We start from the raw sequence: 25,024 nt of genomic DNA on the forward strand, positions 1-25,024 counted from the left end.
GTTGGAGCGCGCTGTCAGGACAGGGAGGTAGGGATGAGACGAAACAGTGGGCCCTAAGTCTGAACCCACCCACTGTCCCTACCTATTTGCCTCAAACGTCCCTTGGCAGCTGCGGACAACCACAAAAACGTGCCCTATACTCTATAAGTGTAACACAGAACTAGACAGACAAACAAACACAATAAAGGGAAGTCAACAAGCCAAGTCAGAACCAAATGGGCAATGCAGTACAAAATCAGGGAACAATCGGATAGTCAAAGGTCAGGCGGGAGGTCAGGTAACAGGTTGAGCAAGCAGAGGAATTAGGAACGGGGATCGCAGGAATAGACAGGGGGATCAGGGTATGAACCTTAATAGCCAGCAGTGAGAGACTGGCTCAACTTTCATTTATGAGGATCAAGAGCCTGTTCCGGATCCCCATTGGACCGGCGCCCTGATCCTCAAGGTTCCGGACAGGCAGAGGCATCTGTCAATCAAACAACACTACTCAGCTGCAGCAATCAAGGCTAGCAGTGAGCAGTGTAACTTCTGCATTGCCAGGAGGCTAAAGGCAAGCGGGTGTGTCAGCCAAAAATTAAAAATAGACCCAGTTCACACCAGGCTCTCTGCACATTCCTGGAAGGCACACTGGAGGCACAGGGACAGGTGAGTTCACATGTTTCTTTTTTTCTCACCCAGCCCCGCCTGCCTGCTGTTTTTACAGTTTGTGTGACTGTACTGATAAAAGAGGGATTGCTTTATTGACAGGGCAGGAATGTTCTCCCAAGTTGCTCAGACTCAAAAAGAGAAATTCTAGAATCTAGTTCATGTGCTGAATAATCCTTAAAGGGGTTGTCCACTTTATAGTAAAATAGGTTAGTACAAAGTATTAGTAGGTGTGCTCAATGTATATACTGACAACAGCTCCCTGTGTACCTCATAGAGCTAAAATCAGACACCCTTCACCAGGCTCTACTGCCCGGCTCTGTTTTGTTTCAGTCCATAAAATGGCCGATATGGAGGAGCATGTGACCATGCCCTGTCCACTGTGTCCTCCATAGACATATACAGGCTCAGTGTGGACACTGGAGGGCGGGGCATGGTCACATGCTCCTCCATGTAAGCAATCTTATGGACCAAAACACCGCAGGGCAGAGCAGGGGGCTCTGATATTAGCTGTATGAGGTACACAGGGAGCTGCTGTCAGTATATACAGTGAGTACAGTTACCAATACTGTACACTGAGCAATTTTACTATAAAGTGGCCAACCCCTTTAATGTATATTTATAACTCCTTTTATACAGAGCTCCAAATCCTCTGATGTAAAATCTGACATTTTCTCTACCTATTGCCACCACTAGGTGGAGCTTACTGTATCCTGTCCTATTAATGAGTTCAATACATATACATTATGCAATAGGCTTGGAATTCGGCAGATACAATACCTTTATTATATACTACTATGTAATACTACTACTGTACTATTACCGTATATACTTTATTATTTATTACGCCTTATAGAAAGGGTGTAGAACTATGTATCACGAGAAGCTTCAGGGAATACCCTGCCTATCTCCACTTACAGATAGCTGTGTCTTTTAGGTCTATGAGAAATACCAGTCTATCTGAATGCCCATATGCTCCTGCTTTCAACCATGGCCAGATTTTGAATTATATAACTTAATTTAAAAAAGATACCTGAAGACAGAAGAGGTTTTATTGAATATGACACACAGCTTACAACCATTACTTCATGTTTTATCTCTCCCTGATTTATACAGAACCGTCCCTCTCCTCTTCCCATTCTGAGTTAATGGAGGTAGATGAAAAGCCGGTGGCATGTTTGATAAAACTGTATTGAGTTCATCAGCCGATACAATAAGAAAATTCAAATCTAGCAGCTGTAGGGAAAGAGATAGGATGTATTCCCAGGTGCACTGACTTCCCAGAATGCCACAGCCGGGACAAGACAATGAGGACAGTTATTTAAAGCCTGAACTAGTTACAGTGCTGCAGAAATGTACCGCCATCCACTAATGTGGCAAGACAAAGCATAAGGAGAGCGCTGGCTGGGCTCCAGGATAAGTTATAAGACGCAAGCGGACGCTGTATAGACCAAGGTGGGAGGTCATGGTGAACGCATAGTGATAATCACTACAGCTACCTTACAATCGGGTGCATTATATTGCTAATCTCTATGTGTCATTATCCAGTGTGGGTCATAATTATTCATACTATAGTAGCTAAGGCAATGAGACATGAAACCCCAGCCATGGGGATACATAGATTTCACTTTACAGAATGGGAACAATGTAAAGAGAGACGTTTACATGTTAGTCATTGTTACCAGCATAGGAATACTGCAGTAAGAGAAAGGGAAGCTGCAAAAAAAAAAAGTAAATGAACCTTTAGATTTGTGGTCACAAGTAGAGACAAGCACAATGGAGGACATTTATCAAAACTGGTGTACTCATACACCAGTCTTAAATAAGGCCCCACCTCCTTCTCCCTGCCCGGCCCTGTGCCTAGCACAGGCTCTGCACAAGAAGTCTACGCCTGCTTCCAGATTTGTAGCATGATCAATCCCTGCCTTACTGAGGATGAGGAGAGGTCTGTGTATTAGGATGAGGGGGGTCTGTGTGTCTTGATGTCTGTGTATTAGTTTAGTGTCCCACTACGGGTTGATCCTCTTGTAAAACTAGTTCACCCAGGTAAAGCTAGTTCAGCTAGTGCAGTTAGTTGCTTTCCCGTACCCCAGCCACTAGGTGTCTCACTCCCCCTGTGCACAGCTGCAGTTTAGGTGGGAAGGTTTAGTCTTTTTTACACTGTTTGCTCTCAGACTTCCTCTGTAGGTAGTTAGTTGTAGTCTGGCTTTAGACCAGTGAGGAGTCAGAATAGTCTAGTTGCAGTTCTAGCAAAAGAGACCACAGCAGCTATGCAATGCTGAACTTAATCCCAGGGTAAACGGAGAAATAGTAAACACCCTTGCCTACGCCAAGGATCTTAACTTCAGGACAGTCACCCCCTAAGAAAGAGAGGAAGAGGGATTGATCCGCAGTAGAGCACAGATGCAAGTTAGCCGCTCTCAACTGACAATGTTCGACTACGTGGGAAAACTTTCACTAGTTAGCTTCATCCAGAGACAGAGGTCTGGGACTTTTACTACCTCACAGGGTCGTATCTAAGACTGTGTAGGCAGAAGGCAGTCAGATAACACAGATTTATCTAAGTGTGAGTATGAGGATTACTTCAAGTTATCATTCACACACATCCCGGCAGAGTACTGTACTAATTAGGCACGGGCTCCTATCCGGCCCCTACACTACCATGACAAACAACTTTCTTCTTCTCCTACCTCCTGCTACCTAAGTCTGTCTAAGAAGTATTGTCTAATATATTTTTGCACTAGCACTTGTGAGCAGTATTGTCCTTATATTTTTCTGTATTGTACTGAAGTTGATTCTGATTCAAGTAAAGTTAACATCTGTTTACCTCACCTCACACTAGTCCTACCACAGGTCCGGGGGTGGGTAATACCACTACTGGCCACCGTTACAAGTCCCCCCAAAACACTAGAGCCTACTAGCTGGTGCAACACTAGTATACAGCGCCCGAGCCACAGCATTAGGATGCAGACAGGTCTGCATATTAGGATGAGGAGAGGTCTGTGTGTCCTGATGTCTGTGTATGAGGATGAGGAGAGGTCTGTGTGTCCTGGTGTCTGTGTATTAGGGGGAGGAGAGGTCTGTGTATTAGAATGAGAAGGGGTCTGTGTATTAGGATGAGGAGAGGTCTGTGTATTAGAATGAGGAGAGGTCTGTGTATTAGGATGAGGAGGGGTCTGTGTATTAGGATGAGAAGAGGTTTGTGTATTAGAGTGAGGAGAGGTCTGTGTATTAGGAGGAGGAGTGGTTTGTATTGCTGTGGTGGTGGTTTCAACTACTACTCTTGCTACTGCTACTTGGCCACTTCTGTGATGTTTTGGATGTAGGTGTATAAAGGTGAGATTCACTTTACTTAACAAGGCTTGAGGTGAACAGTACACTTAATGCAGTTAGTGCAAATCTTGATATTAAAATGTAGTTGCTGGCAGTAAGGTAGAACCAGTACTTTGTAGGAGCAGGTGCTTTGTAGAGGTAGGTGTTTGCAAAGAGAAGGAAGAGGAGAGGAGTTGCCAGAGGAGCCCTGTCCCATGTAGAATATGTGCTCTGCAGGAACTGGTGTGTAGAGAAGAAGATACTCGTACTCACATATAGACTATAGTCTGACCGCCTTCTGCCCTGCAGTTGCAAGCTACTCGTCCTACTAGGGTAGCACAAGCCCCAGTCATTGGTTACCTTTACTCTGGTAGCTTTGTCTTACTGGGGTCAGTTCCTCTAGTGTCAGAAAACTGCCCTGTACATTTTAGAAGGGTTCCTGGGGTGGGCAAGGGTTATCCTAGGTGGCTTCTTGCCCCTAAGGTAAGCTTAGCACTGCATAGTGAACTTGGTTGCTTGCATCAAATAAAGTCTGTGGTTTGTGATCTCTGGTCCCTGTCAGGGGCCCTGGCCAAAGCCAGGCCCTGGCTTAACTTTTGCAGGAACTAGGTCTACTTGTGTCCTCTCACTCTGGAAACTAAGTAAGAACTGACTCACTTTCTCCACCAGGTTAACTCCTCCTACAGGAGTAAATCTAAACCCTTCTGTGTGTGGTGGGGCTGAGTTTGGGTGAGAGAGAAGGATAGGATAGGAAGAAAGAGCACATATGACTGGTCAGCATATAGCAGGTGATACAAAACAGTTAACCCTTGACTTCAGCTGTGCATAAAAGACAAAAACCAGTGGAGACACCTCGTGGGGAATATAAGGCACTACAATTCCCACTTTGTTAACCTGAGAGAACAACTTACTAAGGTGCATAGGACTGCACCAGTGGAGGGACCCCACATTAGAATGAGGAGAGGTCTGTGTATTAGGGTGAGGAGGGGGTCTGTGTAGTAGGATGAGGAGAGGTCTGTGTGTCCTGATGTCTGTGTATTAGGATGAGGAGATAAGACATATAGTTTAATCTGGCAGAGACAATGAGAACAGGAGCATTAGATGTTGGCTGTAGAGGACACTTACCCAGTGAGAACAACCACAAAGTCCATCATGTTCCAGCCATTGCGTAGATAGGATCCTTTATGAAATGCAAACCCCAAGGCAATAATCTTGATTCCCGTTTCAAAGCAGAATATTCCAATGAAGTAAGGTTCTGTGTCATCCTGGGGAGAAAGTAATACTGCATGTAGCTAAAGGCGTATTTGCTGTCCGCCATTGTCACCAGCAAAAAAAACATCTCTTGCACTATGGATTAAGAAACCTTTTAAAATAGTAATGTGAAAAAGTAAGTATGTCCTGTGTAAAAAAAACAAAAAAACAATTTTAGGCTATGTTCACACAGTTTTTTTGCTCAGTATTTTTCAACCAAAACGAGGAGTGGATTGAAAATACAGAAAGGCTCTGTTCACACACTGTTGAAATTGAGTGGATGGCCGCCATTTAATGGCAAATATTTGTTTTTAAAATAACGGCAATTATTTGCCATTAAATGGCGGCCATCCACTCAATTTCCACAGTGTGTGAACATAGCCTGTTTTTTCAATCCTCTACTGATTTTGGTTCAAAAATACTAAGCAAAGATAGTGTGAGAACATAGCTTTAAAGTGAATATGTGATTGGGGTCCAATATTCTGAGCTGATTAATTTCTTCATATATCTTTATAGTGGTTGGGGCTTTGTATTCATCTGTTTTATTCCAAGCTCATCTGCATTCATACATTTTGTTACTGTAGTTGGTTACACCACTATATACGACTATACCTTCTTTGCACACATGCGGTACAACTCTTCTTTAGAAGAACATGTACTCACAGTTCGTAGCTAACATAAAAGATAATTTATTCCATAGGTACAGTGTACAGATGAAGGCTCGTGGCTGACATAATTACCCTAAACGCCCAAACTTTGCAATTTTCCTCCACAGATGCAGTGGTGTAGCTACCATGGAGGCAGACCACGCAGCTGCTATGGGGCACAGGCACAGGGCACGATCTGGTGGAGCATGGTTTGCCTCATGGTACAGCTCACACCAGCATCGCCACCCACTCGCCGGACAGGCGAGAGCCCAGACAGCATCGCATCCCCCCTCCCCTCCCCTTAGACATTCCCGGTCAGCACATCACCCCCTTACCCCCTGGACAGGCATACAAATGCTCTATGATCTATAGGGCAGGCTGTCCTGGGGTGTGTGGGGGTTAGGGTGGCTGCACTGATGCACTGCCAGAGGCTTACTGGGGAGAAGGGGGGGGGGGGGCTACAGGATTCATGGGTCTCAGTGCAGTTTTTGGGGCTCAATGCAGTTTTTTGCCATGGGGCCCCATGAATCCTAGCTATGCCCATGTGCTGACGTTTCGGAAGGATGGCTCCTCCTTGCTCATGCGCATGCAAAGAAGGTTCAGTCATATAATGTGGTGTAACCACCATCCTATACCACACTATATATGCAAATAGTATTTGATGGTGGATGTTGTGGTGGTGGAAACGCTGAGGAAAGTGCAGACTTTTTGCTTTACACATAAGTATTACTGACCAGCGCTCAGACTACCAAAAAAAGGACATAGCTTTATGTGCAACAGGAAGTGGTCTGTCCTGGGTCAGCTGACTTCCTGTGAACTACAGGATGACATCATCATCTTGTACTCTTGGTAGCTTTCCAGGGACAAAGTGAACAGTGAAAGGTATGCACCACTTCCTGCAGGACATACAGCAGCTAATAAGTACTGAAAGTACTGTTAATCTGTATAACTTTTTGGCATCAATTGACTTAAAGAAAAACCCCAAAACTTTAATGACAGTTCTGCACCAGCTCTATTATTAGCGTTGTATGGACGTCAGGACACTCTCATGTCTGTTTCCGCACTTCCAGCACATTAATAACTCTGCTCCACTTCTTTGGCCGGTAGGCTCCATGGGTGGGTGGAGCGCTCCTTACAATTCATCTTGCATATTACCAAGCAACAGTCTCCAACCTGTAGCTCTCCAGCTTTGGCTAAACTACAACTCCCATCATGCTTTAACTGCTGCCGGAGTTGTAGTTTTATAACAGCTAGAGAGCCACTGGTTGGAGAACACTGTAACACAGACACAGTCAGAAAGTCACATAGGTGGAGACTATAAGTTTGGACTCCTCTCGCCTAAACTCCTTTAACATCACTCAGCGATTTTCACCATTGATAAAACATTATAAGCAATGGCTGACAGAACTAAATGACGCTGTAATCATCATATTAATCATTATAGCCCTTCTGTACTAGAAATCAGCTAACGCAGAACAACTCTGAGGTTCTCCAACATGCATTTATAACATTAGAAAAATGATATTTTCCCTTTAAATCTTCTACAAAAATTCTCTTGTATATTTTTTAACACTGTAAATACTATTTTGTAGGTGAATTACTATCACAACCCCTGCCCCCCCTTATGAGGTTAAAAAAACAGGGTCTTACCAGGCGCTCGGACATGGGTGTCTTGTCCCCCTCTGGCAGATGCTGCTCCATTGCCAAAACAATGCAATTCGCTATAATAGTTGCTAAAATCATGTATTCAAAAGGAGTAAAGGGCTGGTTAAGGAAAAGAATATGTACTATACAGTAATGCAGAATACACTGGTATTATTCTATATTCATTATTGACAAATAACTTAGTATACTGTTCACTGTAGATACATATATAACAGACTATGTATATATTATACTAGAGGGTACTCATATTATACCAGCAAGGGTTATATCACTATATACAGGAGATGTATAACTTATACCAGTTGTACATATATAATTATTTACCCAGGTTATATCAAAATGCTCAATATCACTATATACAGGAGATACCCAGGTTATACCAGCATGTTCTATATATAATTATATACAGGAGATACCCAGGTTATACCAGCTGTACATGTATCATTATATACAGTAGATACCCAGGTTATACCAGCTATACATATATAATTATATACAGGAGATACCCAGGTTATACCAGCTGTTCATATAAAATTAAATACCGGAGATATCCAGGTTATACCAGCTATACACATATAATTATATACAGAAGATACCCAGGTTATACCAGCTGTACATATATAATTATATACAGGAGATACCCAGGTTATACCAGCTGTACATGTATCATTATTTACAGTAGATACCCAGGTTATACCAGCTGTATATATATATATATAATTATATACAGGAGATACCCAGGTTATAGCAGCTGTACATGTATCATTATATACAGTAGATACCCAGTTTATACCAGCTATACATATATAATTATATACAGGAGATACCCAGTTTATACCAGCTATACATATATAATTATATACAGGAGATACCCAGGTTATACCACCTGTCGTATATAATGATATACAGGAGATACCCAGGTTATACCAGCTGTACATATATAATTATATACAGTAGATACCCAGGTTATACAAGCATGCTCCATATCACCATATAGAGAAGATCTATAAAGGCCCTTTTACACAGGCTGATGGGCTGTGATTGTTGTGTTCATTTGTTGAGCCTATACAAGGTATGATCAGTTGTACAGTTGGGTCGCTGTAACATACAGTATGTGTGGCCCATTCAATGCATCACAATCAGTTTACACAGGGTGATGTGCAGACGGTATTAACGCATTGAATGGTCCGCACAAAAGATCCAGTCAGCTTATGAATGTGCGTTTGCTGATCACTACATCAGCTGATCACTCACCCTTTTACACAGGATGATTGTCAACAACAAGTATTCCTAGGAATGCTTATTTGCACGATAATTAACCTGTATAATGGTGGGTTTACACAGAGAGATTTATCTGACAGATCTTTAGAGCCAAAGTCTGGAACAGACTATAAACAGAGAACAGGTCATAAGGAAAGACTGGGATCTGTCCTTTATTCAAATCCATTCCTGGCTTTGGCTTAAAAAATCTGTCTGTGTAAACGCACCATAAAGGGGCCTTATAACCCCTGTAGATATACCACAAGATGTTCTGAATAGTCCATCAGAGTAAAAAAAAAAAAAAAGAAGTAATAAAGAAAACACATATAAATAAGTGAGGGGGTAAATATTCATAGGTCACATCAGCTGTTTATCTCTGTGCTTTAATTAAACTTAAAAATCACATACCAAGAGGTCAGTGCCTTACATCTAAGGCTCATGGTGGAGGCGTACAATAGGGAATACCCCTGGCGTATAACTCCAACATGAAGAATAAAGTCTACCATATGTGTGTATATATATCCTGTATGTGTGTATGCATAAAATGTCTATATTTGTGTATATGTTTACAGTGTGTGTGTATGCACTGTGTGTAATGTGTATATATGTAATGTAGTTATGTCTGTACTGTCTGTATATGCATGTAATGTGCATATTTGTGTATATATGTAATGTAGTTATGTATGTATGTACTGCCTGTATATACATGTAATGTGCATATTTGTGTATATGTTTACAATGTGTGTAATGTGTATATATGTAATGTGATTATGTGTGTACTGCCTGTACATGCATGTTATGTGCATATGTTTGTCAAATCTGTGTATGTAATGTATGGCTGTGTGTGTAATGTGTATTTATGTAGGCTTAGGTGCACCTTGTGTACAGTCCTATTAGCTTTGTGGTAAAATGATAAGAATATATTATAAAACTTTGGCCAAACCTACAGCATTATCTTTCCAGAGTTATGAGGGTGTACAATCGATTCAGTGACATATTCAGCTCTGCTACATCCCTACGTGCTGTGTAATGGGAGATACAAGGCCTCCACTCTTTCCTTCCCCATAAGCCTGTGCTGGAGTAATTCTGCCACATTCAGCAGCTTTTCCTCACACTTACATTGTGACAGGGTACAGTCAAACAATGCTCTGAGAGAATATGTGCACTGTCACAACATGTCACAACACAATCACACTTTAGTGCCAAGCCCACCATGTGACTGCGTCTGCCTACAGCAAGGACATCTTGTCGTCTAGTGAGCTGGCTCTCCCAGCAGACGCTTGATTAAAATACAAAATATGAATTAATCTGATAGACAAGAAGAAATCTGTAAGTACCTGGATTCCAAATTCCACCCCCTCTTCTATCTGTTCGCCTGGCACAGTGCCAGAGTTACAGGAACGTGCTGATGGTATGTGTGAATGCATTCAATTATATCATATATATCTTTATCTCCCAGCCCATGATGGCCAAGCTGAGGAAATGTAAGCCAGATGTGGCGGGGCAGTACGGCAAAATCAGTACAGCGCCAGTCATAGTAGTACTGTCCTCTTATGTGACACGTGTTCTCCCTATAGCTAAGCCATTGGGTGATTTAAATTAGACTTGTCACCATTTTACCTAGATACTACTACTAACATGTCCCTAGTTTACCCTTAGAAAGCTTTTCGTATGATCTCTGCTTCCTGGGCACTGCTCTGGTACATCAATTGTGGAATTACATTGTACTGATTTACTTACAACAGAACTTGCTCCACACACCATATATTCCTTATAATACAAAGGTAATCAGGGCAGGGGGCTCCTAACTACAGGAGGCAAACTACTTACAAAAGTGTCCTACCTAGAGGTGGTATACTATCTACAAGGGGGCCCTACCTACAAGTGGAAAAGTAAGTACACTACAGGGAGCAAGCTACCTACAAAGGTGTCCTACCTAGAGGTGGTATACTATCTACAAGGGGGCCCTACCTACAAGTGGAAAAGTAACTACACTACAGGGAGCAAGCTACCTACAAAGGTGTCCTACCTAGAGGTGGTATGCTATCTACAAGGGGGCCCTACCTACAAGTGGAAAAGTAAGTACACTACAGGGAGCAAGCTACCTAGAAAGGTGTCCTACCTAGAGGTGGTATACTATCTACAAGGGGGCCCTACCTACAAGTGGAAAAGTAACTACACTACAGGGAGCAAGCTACCTACAAAGGTGTCCTACCTAGAGGTGGTATATTATCTACAAGGGGGCCCTACCTACAAGTGGAAAAGTAAGTACACTACAGGGAGCAAGCTACCTACAAAGGTGTCCTACCTAGAGGTGGTATACTATATACAGGGGGGAAGCTATCTACTGAGGGAAAACTACATATAAGGGAGGGGGGACTACTGAAGCAACCTATATACCTACTGGACCTACCCACTTCTTCCCAATCTGCCAACTTCTCCTACCATCCCTACCCAGTTTATGGTGCAGGACAGTAAGGTGGGAGTGATTATTACAGTTTGAGATAGTGTAGGTGGTAGAAAAAGTAAGGAAGGTGCTGAAGTACAGGCCTAAGATGCTAGTCTGGCAAGTTCTGCAGAGACGAGTCATAGCTGAGAAGAAATCATCATGGTGGTCTAGGCCTGATGACGAAGAGAAGGTAAAGTGAACACCTCTGATTAGAGAAGACGTTACCTGTGAGTCACTGGATGTAACTGCACTGTAATCCATTATAATATAAGCAATTTGCAAAATAAAATCATTACGTACAAGGTTTGCTGCTAAAATTAGACGTACAGATAAATCGCCTCCGCGATTGTTTAGCGAATGACAAGCAATAATTTTTTTCTTTATTACAATAGGCGTTTAGATGAGAAGATAAATCGCTATAAAAAGTGGTTAATGCGTTCGCAATTATGATCGTAATCATATATCCTGTGAACGATGAGTGTTTACACTGAAAGACTTGAGAACGATTAACAATGATGCGATCAGCAACATACAAATACATTTTCATTTGTCGTTTGATCATTACTGCGTTTACACCAAAAGATTATTGTTTAAATTTGAACAATTTAACAATTTATTTTTTTTTGCACGATAATTTGCCTATGTAAAAGGCCCTTTAGGGATTTTATCTTTCAGCCCTTACCTACTGCCAAGCTGTGCATACCTGCTATAGGCAGAGGAAGGTTTGCAGTGGGGTCAGCTGACCTAAGCATGCATATATATGTCCCTACTGTAGCTGGTGGCCCCGTCATTGGGTTAGGTGGCTACTGCAGTTTACAGACCTTGACTGGTGCTTCTGACATATATCTAAAGCATCAGAATATGGAAATTTAAAATTCTCTTTTAAGGTGACAATAACAACAAGTGTTAGAAAGATCACCGGCACTACTCCAAGCAAAATCTGGACCTTGGATCGTTGGTCTAGGACTTGTAACAACTCCTCGCGTCGGGGTGCATTTCAAAAGTCAGATATAGCACTAGCAAACGTAGTAGAAAAAAGCTGAAAGCACTCACCGCTCTGATGCAAGATGTCTTTATTTCGTGATGGATTTAAAACATGGACATTAGTCCTGCAGGACGGCAGATGCTAACTCCTACACAAACAACTTTCTCATGACGGCCATTTCGCGCGCATGCGCGCTTCGTCAGATGAACCATCTGACGAAGCGCGCATGCGCGCGAAATGGCCGTCATGAGAAAGTTGTTTGTGTAGGAGTTAGCATCTGCCGTCCTGCAGGACTAATGTCCATGTTTTAAATCCATCACGAAATAAAGACATCTTGCATCAGAGCGGTGAGTGCTTTCAGCTTTTTTCTACTACGTTTGCTCTTTTAAGGTGAGCTTCATAGTACTGGACTGCTACATTTACATTGCATGTAACAATTGAGCCAGGGATGTGGATAGAGATGGTTATGGATCTGACAAAGGGAGTCTGATTCCTCCTGAAACACATTGTCCATGTTCTAGAATAAACAATCATTTTTATTATTTTCCTGTATGGTCCTTCATCCTCTCTATGGAGCCTAGCACACAGGATATTGCCACCTCAGGCTTCTACTAGATGTTCCTTTTGGCTACTGGAATTGTTATAGGGTGGTCATCTAACATTGAAAAATAACATACTAACATACTTCTATGGCTGCTATTATTATGGATGCTATGTGACCTTAGGAACCTTCTTGTGTAAAATCTTCAGCTGTGGCTTTCGAGGCATGATGGGAATTGCAGTTATGAAAAAGCTGTGGGGCCGCGAGTTTGATACCCCTGACCTAGAATAAAAGGACAGGAAGGATAATACCATGGCCAGAGTTTTCTGCCTTCCCTTTTGGTAATGTTGCTGTGTATAGGCCATGTCTATAGTACATACGTCTGTGGTCTACAGCAGTGCTTCTCAATTCCAGTCCTCAAGGCCACCAACAGGTTGTGTTTTGAGGATTTCCTTAGTATTTCACAGGTGATATAATTATACTCAGTGCATCAGGTATATTACAGGTGATATAACTATACTCAGTGCATCAGGTATTATGACAGGTGATATAATTATACTCAGTGCATCAGGTATTATTACAGGTAATATAACTATACTCAGTGCATCTGGTATTATTACAGGTGACATCATTATACTCATCACATCAGGTATTATTACAGGTGATATCATTATACTCAGAACATCAGGTATTATCACAGGTGATATAATTATACTCAGTGCATCAGGTATTATTACAGGTGATATAACTATACTCAGTGCATCAGGTATTATTACAGGTGACATAATTATACTCAGTGCATCAGGTATTATTACAGGTGACATCATTATACTCAGTGCATCAGGTATTATTACAGGTGATATCATTATACTCAGTGCATCAGGTATTATTACAGGTGATATAGCTATACTCAGTGCATCAGGTATTATTACAAGTGATATAACTATACTCAGTGCATCAGGTATATTACAGGTGATATAACTATACTCAGTGCATCAGGTATTATTACAGGTGATATAATTATACTCAGTGCATCAGGTATTATTACAGGTGATATAACTATACTCAGCGCATCAGGTATTATTACAGGTGATATCATTATACTCAGAACATCAGGTATTATCACAAGTGATATAACTATACTCAGTGTATCAGGTATTATTACAGGTGATATAGCTATACTCAATGCATCAGGTATTATCACAGGTGATATAATTATACTTAGTGCATCAGGTATTATTACAGGTGATATCATTATACTCAGTGCATCAGGTTTTATTACAGGTGATATAATTATACTCAGCTCATCGGGTATTATTACAGGTGATATCATTATACTCAGTGCATCAGGTATTATTACAGGTGATATAACTATACTCAGTGTATCAGGTATTATTACAGGTGATATAGCTTTACTCAGTGCATCAGGTTTTATTACAGGTGATATCATTATATTCAGCTCATCGGGTATTATTACAGGTGATATAACTATACTCAGTGCATCAGTTATTATCACAGGTGTTCTTTGTATAGGATTTACTGCTGCCCTGTTGGTAAACATAATTAACATGTAATGCTTACCTCTCCATGCTGCCCCGGTGTCCCAGTGCGGCCTCTCTGGTGTCCCCCGCTGACTGCAGCTCCGCTACTTCCAAGGCAATCACTGGCTGAGACAGGACAGCCCTGCGCCAGTGACTGGCTAAGCAGGCTGTCACTCCTGAGACAAGTACGTCTCGGAAGTAGCAGAGCTGCAGTCATTGGAGGAGCGCGGAGAGGTAAGCATGTTTATTATGTTTACCAACAGGTCAGCAATATATATATATATAAAAAATGTAAGTGCTGGATAACCTCTTTAACGTGTCCAGAATGATCTTGTTCAACCTCCCATGAGTGTCCCATACCAAGGCTGTGTTCACACAAAGGCATTGGCCATAAAGCATACGTGAATGCAAAGGTTTTGTATCCTGGATAAATGAATTGCCAGCGAGGCAGCTCTAGGTGACTCATTCCCCTTATGTTCCTCAGCGCTGTGTGTGTGTGTATAGCCACAGCATACACAGAGGCCTCCACACACACAGACACAATGACACACAGAGCGCTTTAATGATCAGTGATCAGCGTGTGATCCGGTGACATTGTGGCACTGGGCTGCGGTTCTCTCATTAGTGTTATTATCAAACAACCTGCCGCATCAGAGCTTGTCATCCTCATTTATTAAATATTTAATGAGTGTGGACCCAGCTGAGACCTGGCATGGTGCTAACAGCGGCCCCCTGGAGAGGTGAACAGCTCGCCATGGATAACACTAAGTATTCCAGGGAGTGGGAGAGCGTTCCATCCGGCACAGTGCTGCCACTGGCTCACACACACACACACGTCGTGTCCAGTCACTCTTACTACTGTCACGCTCTTCATACAGCCATTTTGCTGGGCTGCTAATACAAACCAGAGACTGCAGTACTATTGGATTAATGCTGCATTAACACCGTGTGATCATATCACTAGGAGTACAACGTGCTAATAATGCAAGAGCAACAGCATAAAGCTTTCAACACCGCAGCCGCTCCAGGACGGGGATGATGATAATGCTGCAGCAATAAAATAAAAAGGGACACAAAGATGCTGAGATACGACTGCAACATGGCCACGACTTGCTGAAACAGCTGGATGAAGGCTGGACTTCTGGTGTGGCTCCAGTAACAATGCGAGACTGATGGCTGAGGGGATGTCGGCTCTATGATTATTAAGATCAGCTGAAAGGGCATGTGTTGGGTAATAATTTACATTAATAAGGCTCGGTTCACTCGTAGCAGTAGTTTACCATCTGGCCAACTACCACGTGGCAAAACTACTTGCAAATGATTGCAATTTTGCAGTGCAATTATGGACCGCACAATTGTCACTTAAAGGGGTACGCGGGCGAAAATTCTGATCAACTGGTATGAGAAAGTTATATCGATTTTTAATTTACTTTTATTTAAACGTTTCCAGTACTTATCAGCTGCTGCATGTCCTGCAGGAAGTGGTGTATTCTTTGCAGTCTGACACAGTGCTCTCTGCTGCCACCTCCTGTCCGTGTCAGGAACTGTCCAGAGCAGGAGAGGTTTTCTATGGGGATTTGCTACTGCTCTGCTCAGTTCCTGACTTGGACAGCAGAGAGCACTGTGTCAGAGTGGAGAAAGTACACCACTTCCCGCAGGACATACAGCAACTGATAAGTACTGGAAGACTTGAGATTTATAAATAGAAATATACATTTTTAAACTTTGTGCTGATAAACCTATGCAGCCAAAACCATGGTCTCCATGCATTCACCAATGTCTGCCTGTTGTTCTCTGGATTATCAGCAACATTGAGCAGCCTTTGGTGAACCTACTGGGTCTCTGCCCCATGCATTCAATGCTATGTAGGAACTCAGCCTAAGGGTTAACTAGTAGGATTTGCCAGACAGAGAGGGCATTTACACAGCCTAATTATGGTGCAATAAATCGTGAAATTTTTCGAATTTAAGCTATAATCTTCTGGTGTAAACATGGCAACGATGAACAGATATTAATTTGTATGTTGTTGATCGCATCTTTTGAGCTGACCTTCCAGCAGGTGTGGTTGTTAACTCTACAGAATAACAGGATGTAACCTGCCTGGGATAAACATATATCTACCCTAAGATAATACAAAGGGAAATACTAAAAGGGCGGACTAGATGGACCAGGAGTTCATCTTCTGCCAACAAGCTTCTATGTTTCTATGAAATCTATCATGAAAGCATGTAAGAAAATATTTTTCAAGAAAGTAATCCATGCCTCTCATGAACATTTTTACTGGATCAATCATTGGCCAAATTTATTATTGTAAATGTGTCATAATTCTTGCGCAACTCAAGGTCCTTTTACACATATCAATCTTCCGCCATTCGCGGCCACAAACGGCACTTGTTTGCATTGAAAGGAGCATTTTAAGGAACACTCATTGCTGATAAGACACTTTCTAGACACTTCCACCAAGTCTGACAAATTTAGGTGTGACCCCTTGTCATGGTTACTGCCCACAGTATAAACAGGTCACTAGGAAGATGTCTGCACACATATATATACGCCCGGGTATCCGGTACATGTGTCCTGGTTTCTCGGGAGGGCCCTACAGCACAGATGCCAGGGCCCAGTAAAGGACTGTACTGCAGTCTGTGCAGGCCCCAGTGTGGGACTGGGGTACCTGTGGCCAGCCAATAGAACTGATCATGGGGGACACCCAAATAAAGCACCCGTCAGAAGCGACATGCAGACCTGGTCCCATTCTGTACTGATGTATCTGTGACCACACTCCCCGAATAACAATAACTACAACTCTCAGAATGACTTACACTTATGAAACTTGCAGAGAATGCTGGGAGTTGTAGTTTCCAAGGGGACAACCCCTTGGGTTGTCTGCTCATTTCTACTTCAAATCCCAGCACATCCTGAAGGCTGCAGACTGCAGTAAATGCTGGGAGTTGTAGTGTTTGCAGCTGTAGTACTTGGAGGGTCCTGGGTGCATTATACACTGGATGCTGTGTGGGGGATGAGAGTATATAGCTCAGAGTGTGGAAGTGACCCCAGAACAGCACTAATAGGGCATAGAACATGTGGGCCCTTAATTACTGTTGGGGCACAGGCGGGATACATGTACTGTATGTGGCTGCACAAGTGGGATACATGTACTGTATGTGGCTGCACAGGTGGGATACATGTACTGTATGTGGCTGCACAGGCGGGAGACATGTACTGTATGCGGCTGCACAGGTGGGAGACATGTACTGTATGTGGCTGCACAGGTGGGAGACATGTACTGTATGTGGCTGCTTAGGGGTAGATGAAATAATACAAAACCATGCTGCAGGGGGAGGGGGGCACAGGTGGGATACATGTACTGTATGTAGCTGCACAGGTGGGATACATGTACTGTATGTGGCTGCACAGGTGGGATACAGTACGTGGCTGCACAGGTGGGATACATGTACTGTACATGGCTGCACAGGTGGGATACATGTACTGTATGTGGCTGCACAGGTGGGATACATGTACTGTACGTGGCTGCACAGGTGGGGAAACATGTACTGTATATGGCTGCACAGGTAGGAATACATGTACTGTATGTGGCTGCACAGGTGGGATACATTTACTGTATGTGGCTGCACAAGTGGGATACATGTACTGTATGTGGCTGCACAGGTGGGATACATGTACTGTATGTGGCTGCACAGGTGGGAGACATGTACTGTATGTGGCTGCACAAGTGGGATACATGTACTGTATGTGGCTGCACAGGTGGGAGACATGTACTGTATGTGGCTGCACAGGTGGGATACATTTACTGTATGTGGCTGCACAAGTGGGATACATGTACTGTATGTGGCTGCACAAGTGGGATACATGTACTGTATGTGGCTGCACAAGTGGGATACATGTACTGTATGTGGCTGCTTAGGGGGAGATGAAAGAGAAAAACAACCATGCTGCAGGGGAAGGGGGCACAGATTTTGGCAAAAAAGTCATAAACTTACAATCAAACATCAGCATCAGATGGTGGGGGGCTCTGTGCTTTCTTATACCACCCTCTATCTTACAACTTCCAGCAGCCTGACAGACACACTGACAATAATCAGTCACCGTCAGAGCTGCTGCTGTTGCTCCTCTTCACAGTCCTGTCCCTGGCAGCCATAACTCTGTAGGATCCCTCCAGCCCCTGTCACCACATCCTGTCCCTGGCAGCCATAACTCTGTAGGATCCCTCCAGCCCCTGTCACCACATCCTGTCCCTGGCAGCCATAACCCTGCAGGATCCCTCCAGCCCCTGTCACCACATCCTGTCCCTGGCAGCCATAACTCTGTAGGATCCCTCCAGCCCCTGTCACCACATCCTGTCCCTGGCAGCCATAACCCTGCAGGATCCCTCCAGCCCCTGTCACCACATCCTGTACCTGGCAGCCATAACCCTGCAGGATCCCTCCAGCCCCTGTCACCACATCCTGTACCTGGCAGCCATAACCCTGCAGGATCCCTCCAGCCCTGTCATCTCATGCTCTCTCCCCTCTCCTCCTCACACAAGATATGCCGGACAGTGGAGTACAGGAGGGGGAGGGGCTGTCAGCAGCAGCGTGCAGGAGGAGAGAGAACAGCCAGCCCCAGCCGGGCACAGCATGAAGTGATGAAGTGGGCCCCACAGGAGCAGGGGGCCCACACTTCCCAGGCACTGATACCACCTGGGGGCCCACTACAGACATGTGTCTTGCTGAGCTGACACTTTACAGTCTGAGCCTGGCAGGCCCCTCTAGTAGCCTGGGCCCCTGTGCCGCTGAACAGGCTGCACAAGTGATATATCTGCCTCTGATTACATTGCAATCAGATCCCCCCAAGACGTCTTTTTTTCCAGACTCAGTGATCCCCAGTGTGATGCAATCCACACATTCCTTACCTCGCTAGGTCCCCTTCCACTGCCAGTAGGTGAAGAATATTTTTGGGTTCTCTTCTTTTTCCCATTTATTGCACCCCTTTTGCCAGAAGTCCCCCCCCCCCCCCTCCAAGATAAAAAAAATCTTGGATCGTGCACTAGTTGTAAGAGGTGATTTTCTTTTATTATTGCCAAGAACTCCTGCAGGTTATGTTAGGGTAGCTGTAGTCCCCCATAGTAATCACTGCATCATCTATTTTACACCATTTTACGTGTATGACAATATAGGATAAATAAGTTGTCTGCTTTATATTTAATGAGCTGATGAGAATTTTCCATCGCTGTCAATAATTTTAAAGACAAAGCACTTTTTAAAGCGTCTATAACCCCAGCCCCAAACCCAACCCCCCACAACTGCCTTTCTACCAAGCGCACATACCATGGCCTTAAATATTTATCTTCCTTTGACAAAACTAGGGCAGCATGTGAAAATACCGCAACGCTGCACTGATACCATGGTGATGCATCAATCCGTGGATGACATGGGGAGCAGCGTACGATACAGCAGAGGTCCCTGCAGCCAGCTGCTCTACTGCTAGACTGACACAGAGGGGTACAGGCAGGATGGGAGGTGTAAGCCGAACCATTCTCAGCTCATTATCACTCAATCACTCATCATACACCAATACCATAGGAGAGAATGTACACTAATTGTCAAGGCAAGCATTTGTTATACCACCTAGAACCTTATACAGATAAAAGCTATGTTCACACTACATATATGTCCGGCCGCATATTTTCACGGCCGGACATATACGTGTTAAACTCCGTCCAGGAATTTACGCAAGTTGCGGCCGGCTACGCACGGACCACGAACTTACGCCCGTAGTCTACTTACGCTTCCCGAGCGCCCTACGTAGCGATCTGACAGCGGTCTTTTACTTGGAAATCTTCGCCTAGCCCCGGACACCCCACAGAACCTTTTGGATCGGCACAAAAAGCTAGCAAAATGAAGAAATCACCACTACGTACGGGACCGCATGTTACGCTACGGGCGTAAGTTACGGCATTTTCGTCCTCAAACAATGGTCTGGTTCATTTTTTACGGCGCCGCGTACGATCCGGGCGTACGTTCGTACGTAGTGTGAAATATGCAGCCGTAAATAATATACTTTACATTGTACGCAAACTACGTAAGTCTCCGGCCGCTTATTCACGGAATGCGATACGTCCGGAGACTTACGTAGTGTGAACGTAGCCAAAGCCATAATTGGACAAAACCTTGCTAAATCGACTGGAAAGTGACGTGTTATGATCAAATGATGAACGGTAAATCCTTAGCTTGTCATCATTGCTGATCATTCACATATCTGCCTGTGAGATTATACATTTTGTATCCCTTCTTTTATTCTGTTCACACCCCATTCGTGATGCCAGCAGCCATGTGACCAGTGACATTTACCCTAACCCTCTCTCCATGTCCCTGCTCTACAACCTCCGTCTATTTAGTATCGTATATGGTATATCTTATAGGGGAGGGGATTTTTTATTAATGAAGACACTTTTTCCCCCCACTTTTATATTAAAGGGGAACTCCAGGTAGAGGTTAAAAAAATGAAACTTCTGCAGAAGCATAAAGCATTACTTACCTATCTATTCCATTTTTGAAACTACCAAAAATCCATTTGTTTGGGGGGGGGGGGGGGGTTGTTCTGTTTTGTGTTTCTGCACTTCCTGGTTTATCAGTTGTACACAGTACTACAGGTTCCAGAATGCATTGCTTTCCCTCAGCTGTTCATCAAAGTCCTCCACCCTTCCTATTCCCTGCCCAAATCTGTTGCAGAACATCTAGGCTGTGTTCACACACTGCAGTTTCATTGTGTTACTGAATTATTTGCAGTAATTTATGATTTCATTGTGGTCCCACCCACACAGCACGCTGTATTATCTACCTGTAACACCACACAGCACACTGTATTCTCTACCTGTAACACCACACAGCACACTGTATTCTCTACCTGTAACACCACACAGCACACTGTATTCTCTACCTGTAACACCACACAGCACGCTGTATTCTCTACCTGTAACACCACACTGTATTCTCTACCTGTAACACCACACAGCATGCTGTATTCTCTACCTTTAACACTTCACAGCGCGCTGTATTCTCTACCTGTAACACCACATAGTACACTGTATTCTCTACCTGTAACACCACACAGCCCTGTATTCTCTACCAGTAACACCACACAGCGCTGTATTCTCCACCTGTAACACCACACAGCACGCTGTATTCTCTACCTGTAACACCACACAGCACGCTGTATTATCTACCTGTAACACCACACAGCACACTGTATTCTCTACCTGTAACACCACACAGCACGCTGTATTCTCTACCTGTAACACCACACAGCACGCTGTATTCTCTACCTGTAACACCACACAGCACGCTGTATTCTCTACCTGTAACACCACACACCACGCTGTATTCTCTACCTGTAACACCACACAGCACGCTGTATTCTCTACCTGTAACACCACACAGCACGCTGTATTATCTACCTGTAACACCACACAGCAGGCTGTATTCTCTACCTGTAACACCACACAGCACGCTGTATTCTCTATCTGTAACACCACACAGCACGCTGTATTCTCTACCTGTAACACCACACAGCACACTGTATTCTCTACCTGTAACACCACACAGTACACTGTATTCTCTACCAGTAACACCACACAGCACACTGTACTCTCTACCTGTAACACCACACAGCACCCTGTATTCTCTACCAGTAACACCACACAGCACACTGTATTCTCTACCAGTAACACCACACAGCATACTGTATTCTCTACCAGTAACACCACACAGCGCTGTATTCTCTACCTGTAACATCACACAGCACACTGTATTCTCTACCTGTAACACCACACAGCACGCTGTATTCTCTACCTGGAACACCACACAGCACACTGTATTCTCTACCTGGAACACCACACAGCACACTGTATTCTCTACCTGTAACACCACACAGCACGCTGTATTCTCTACCTGTAACACTGATATTAGAATAAAGTAAAGAACTTTTAGATTTTTTTTTTTCTTTCCAGTTCCACGCACATATTATAATCAAGCATCTGTTATCTTTGAAGTTGAGCCCCACAATAAGGCTCTTATACTCTCTGCCGTTTAGTATCATTTACTTGTGTTACTGCATCATTTTTGTGAATACGCTGCAGTGCTGCAATGACACTCCAACATGTGTGAACACAGCCCTAATTTCACTGCACACTTCTGCACAATTAGAGAAATCAGTGCAACACTTGCTTCTGGCTTTTCAGAGATGGTGGATCCAGCCAAACCTCCTGGGAGACCACGCCCTGCCCCCTGTCTGCATCATCAGCCTGTGCTCAGCAAACACACACATGTGAGACAGAGGCATGGAAGATTTGTCTCCTAAGGGGGGGATAGCAGCAGGAGCAGGAGACAATGTGGATTTGCATAGGGGCCATTTTTTTTCACTTCCTGGATTTCTATCAGCTACAGAACCGCACAGATACGGTAATACATTGTATAGACACATATATTTAACTATTAATGTACTTTTAATAGAAAACAAGTTTTTCCCCTTTAATTAGAAGTCCCCCTGAGGGACTTCTAATACAACTACACTGATCTCTCATAGAGATCAGTGTAAAGCACCAATCCATCAGATCAGTGCTCTATTGCTTTGGTCTGCTGCAGACCACTGCAATAGAATACTGAGACGGGATCAGCATCATTCCGACGCTGAGGCCCGGCTCGGTAAGACCAAGGGATCCCCCCTCTGCGATCGCGCGGGGGGGGGGGGGGTGTAGGGGGGGGTTCCCGCCACTAGACACCAGGGATAGGATGCATTTAAGACAGTTAGATGCAGCTGTCATGTTTGACAGCTGCATCTAACCGTCTTAATTAGCGGTAGCGGCGATTGGCCCGCTCCCGCTATTAGCCGCGGTCCCATGCTACAGATAGCAGTCGGGATCGCGGCAGTTCAGAGCGGGGTCGCAACGCGGCCCCCCTCTGAACTCCTCTTCCAGACATATGCTGTACGGGTACGGCATATGTCCTTAAGTGGTTAAAGTGTAACTGTTGTTTATATTTTTTTTGCAGAAATCAATAGTACAGGCGATTTTTATTAGCCGAAAAATGCATTTTTATCATGAAAAAGCAGTTTAATGCTCTACCCCCTGTCTTTATTGTTCTCTATGGAGAGGGGAGGGGTAGAGGAAGATGAGGCACAAACAGGACAACAAAGAGTTACTTTACAGCTACATCACCAGGATATCTCCTCTGAGGTCAGCACTGACCTCTGAATAGCAGCTTTCACACAGTTCCGGCTGTGTAATCCTTTGTTCTCTGCTCTCTGCTGGTGACTAATTTCCCTCCTCCCTCCCCTGTCCATAGGTTACACAGGGTCCAACTGATGTAGACCAGTCGAGATTTCCTGATAATGAGCAGTGGATGAGGGAGGGGGAACCTGGGGAAAGTCTTTTTGAATGCAGATAATGGCATATTTGCCTAATAAACCCAATTACAAAATTTCTTAAAATCACCTGGACTAATAATTTCTGGAAAAAAATGAAATGACAGTGACACTTTAAAGCGGAATTATCAGCAGGTTAGATGAATCTAACCTGCCGATAGCTTCGTAGTGGGCACGGGGCGCTGAGGATGAAGATATGTCTCTTACCTTCTACCTTTACTGGGCAGAAGATTTCACAACTAACAGCATAGGAACGGCGCCAAGGATGAAGGTAACAGACATACCTTCATCCTCAGCGTTCCTGTGCCTGCGAGGGAGCTATCAGCAGGTTAGATTTGTCTAACCTGCTGATAGTTCCCCTTTAAGGATCTAAATCTGTAAAGTCTGGGTGAAATAGGGGACATAATCGAAACCTTTATATATATTAAAGGGATAAATAAGGTTTAAGAGGGAAGAAACTGAACAATGGGCCACAAAGGTTATTGGAGGAAAGATCAGAAGCAATGTGAGAAAACATTATTTTGCTGAAAGAGTAGTGGATGCTTAGAACAAACTTCCAGCAGATGTGGTAGGTAAATCTACAATAAGTGAATGTAAACCTGTCTGGCATAAACATATTTCTATTCTTAGATAATAAGAAGGGAAATAATATAAGGGCGGACTAGATGAACCTGGAGGTTGTCTGCTGACACTCTTCTATGTTTCTATATAAGCCCACTCTTGTTTGTGTCACCTGAATAGGAAGACATTAGAATATAGATCTATATGTTTGTACGTGATTTGATGGAGCTCTAGGACCATGTTGTCTAGCAGTCATGATAACTCATTACCCATTAGGTCCCATACACAATGCATATTCTTTTTGATTTTGGTGAAACATTTGCCCATATTCCATACAAAAATCCTTGTTGTTTCCAAACTAAAAAGCATCCAACTATCTTTATAATAGAAATCCTTACTGTAGCCTACACCGTCTTTCCAAGCAGATATCCACATGATGAAAATAAAATACATGACATGCAGATAAGAGACCAGAGGTACAAATAAAATAAAGCAGAATAATGAAAACAAACACACACACACATATACAGTATATATATATATATATATATATATATATATATATATATATATATATATATATATATATGTGTGTGTGTATATGTGTGTAACACTTACTTTATCAGGAAATCAGGCAAAGTATATAGGGTTCCTCTAGGGGGCCCCATTGAGTAGCAGGTAGATAGCACTACCATGACACCAGAGGAACACAGTTAGGCTGCTGTATTCCTGAGAACACACAGTATTAGC

The 25,024-nt window shown here is 43.5% G+C and overlaps 1 protein-coding gene across 3 annotated transcripts in view; it reads right to left on the reverse strand.

The window, feature by feature from the left end:
• The window catches only part of CACNA1A (calcium voltage-gated channel subunit alpha1 A), a 178,070-nt gene that overhangs the window by 126,788 nt on the left and 26,258 nt on the right, over positions 1–25,024 (reverse strand). For all 3 annotated transcript variants that reach the window (XM_069947847.1, XM_069947839.1, XM_069947855.1), the window contains exons 2-3: positions 7,506–7,611; positions 5,083–5,222 (exon numbers count right to left, since the gene is read on the reverse strand). In XM_069947847.1, the coding sequence (XP_069803948.1) occupies positions 5,083–5,222; positions 7,506–7,611 (246 nt within the window). The remainder of the gene's footprint in view (positions 1–5,082; positions 5,223–7,505; positions 7,612–25,024) is intronic.

This window comes from Dendropsophus ebraccatus, chromosome 1, assembly GCF_027789765.1.
Source record: "Dendropsophus ebraccatus isolate aDenEbr1 chromosome 1, aDenEbr1.pat, whole genome shotgun sequence".
Lineage (NCBI taxonomy): Eukaryota > Metazoa > Chordata > Amphibia > Anura > Hylidae > Dendropsophus > Dendropsophus ebraccatus.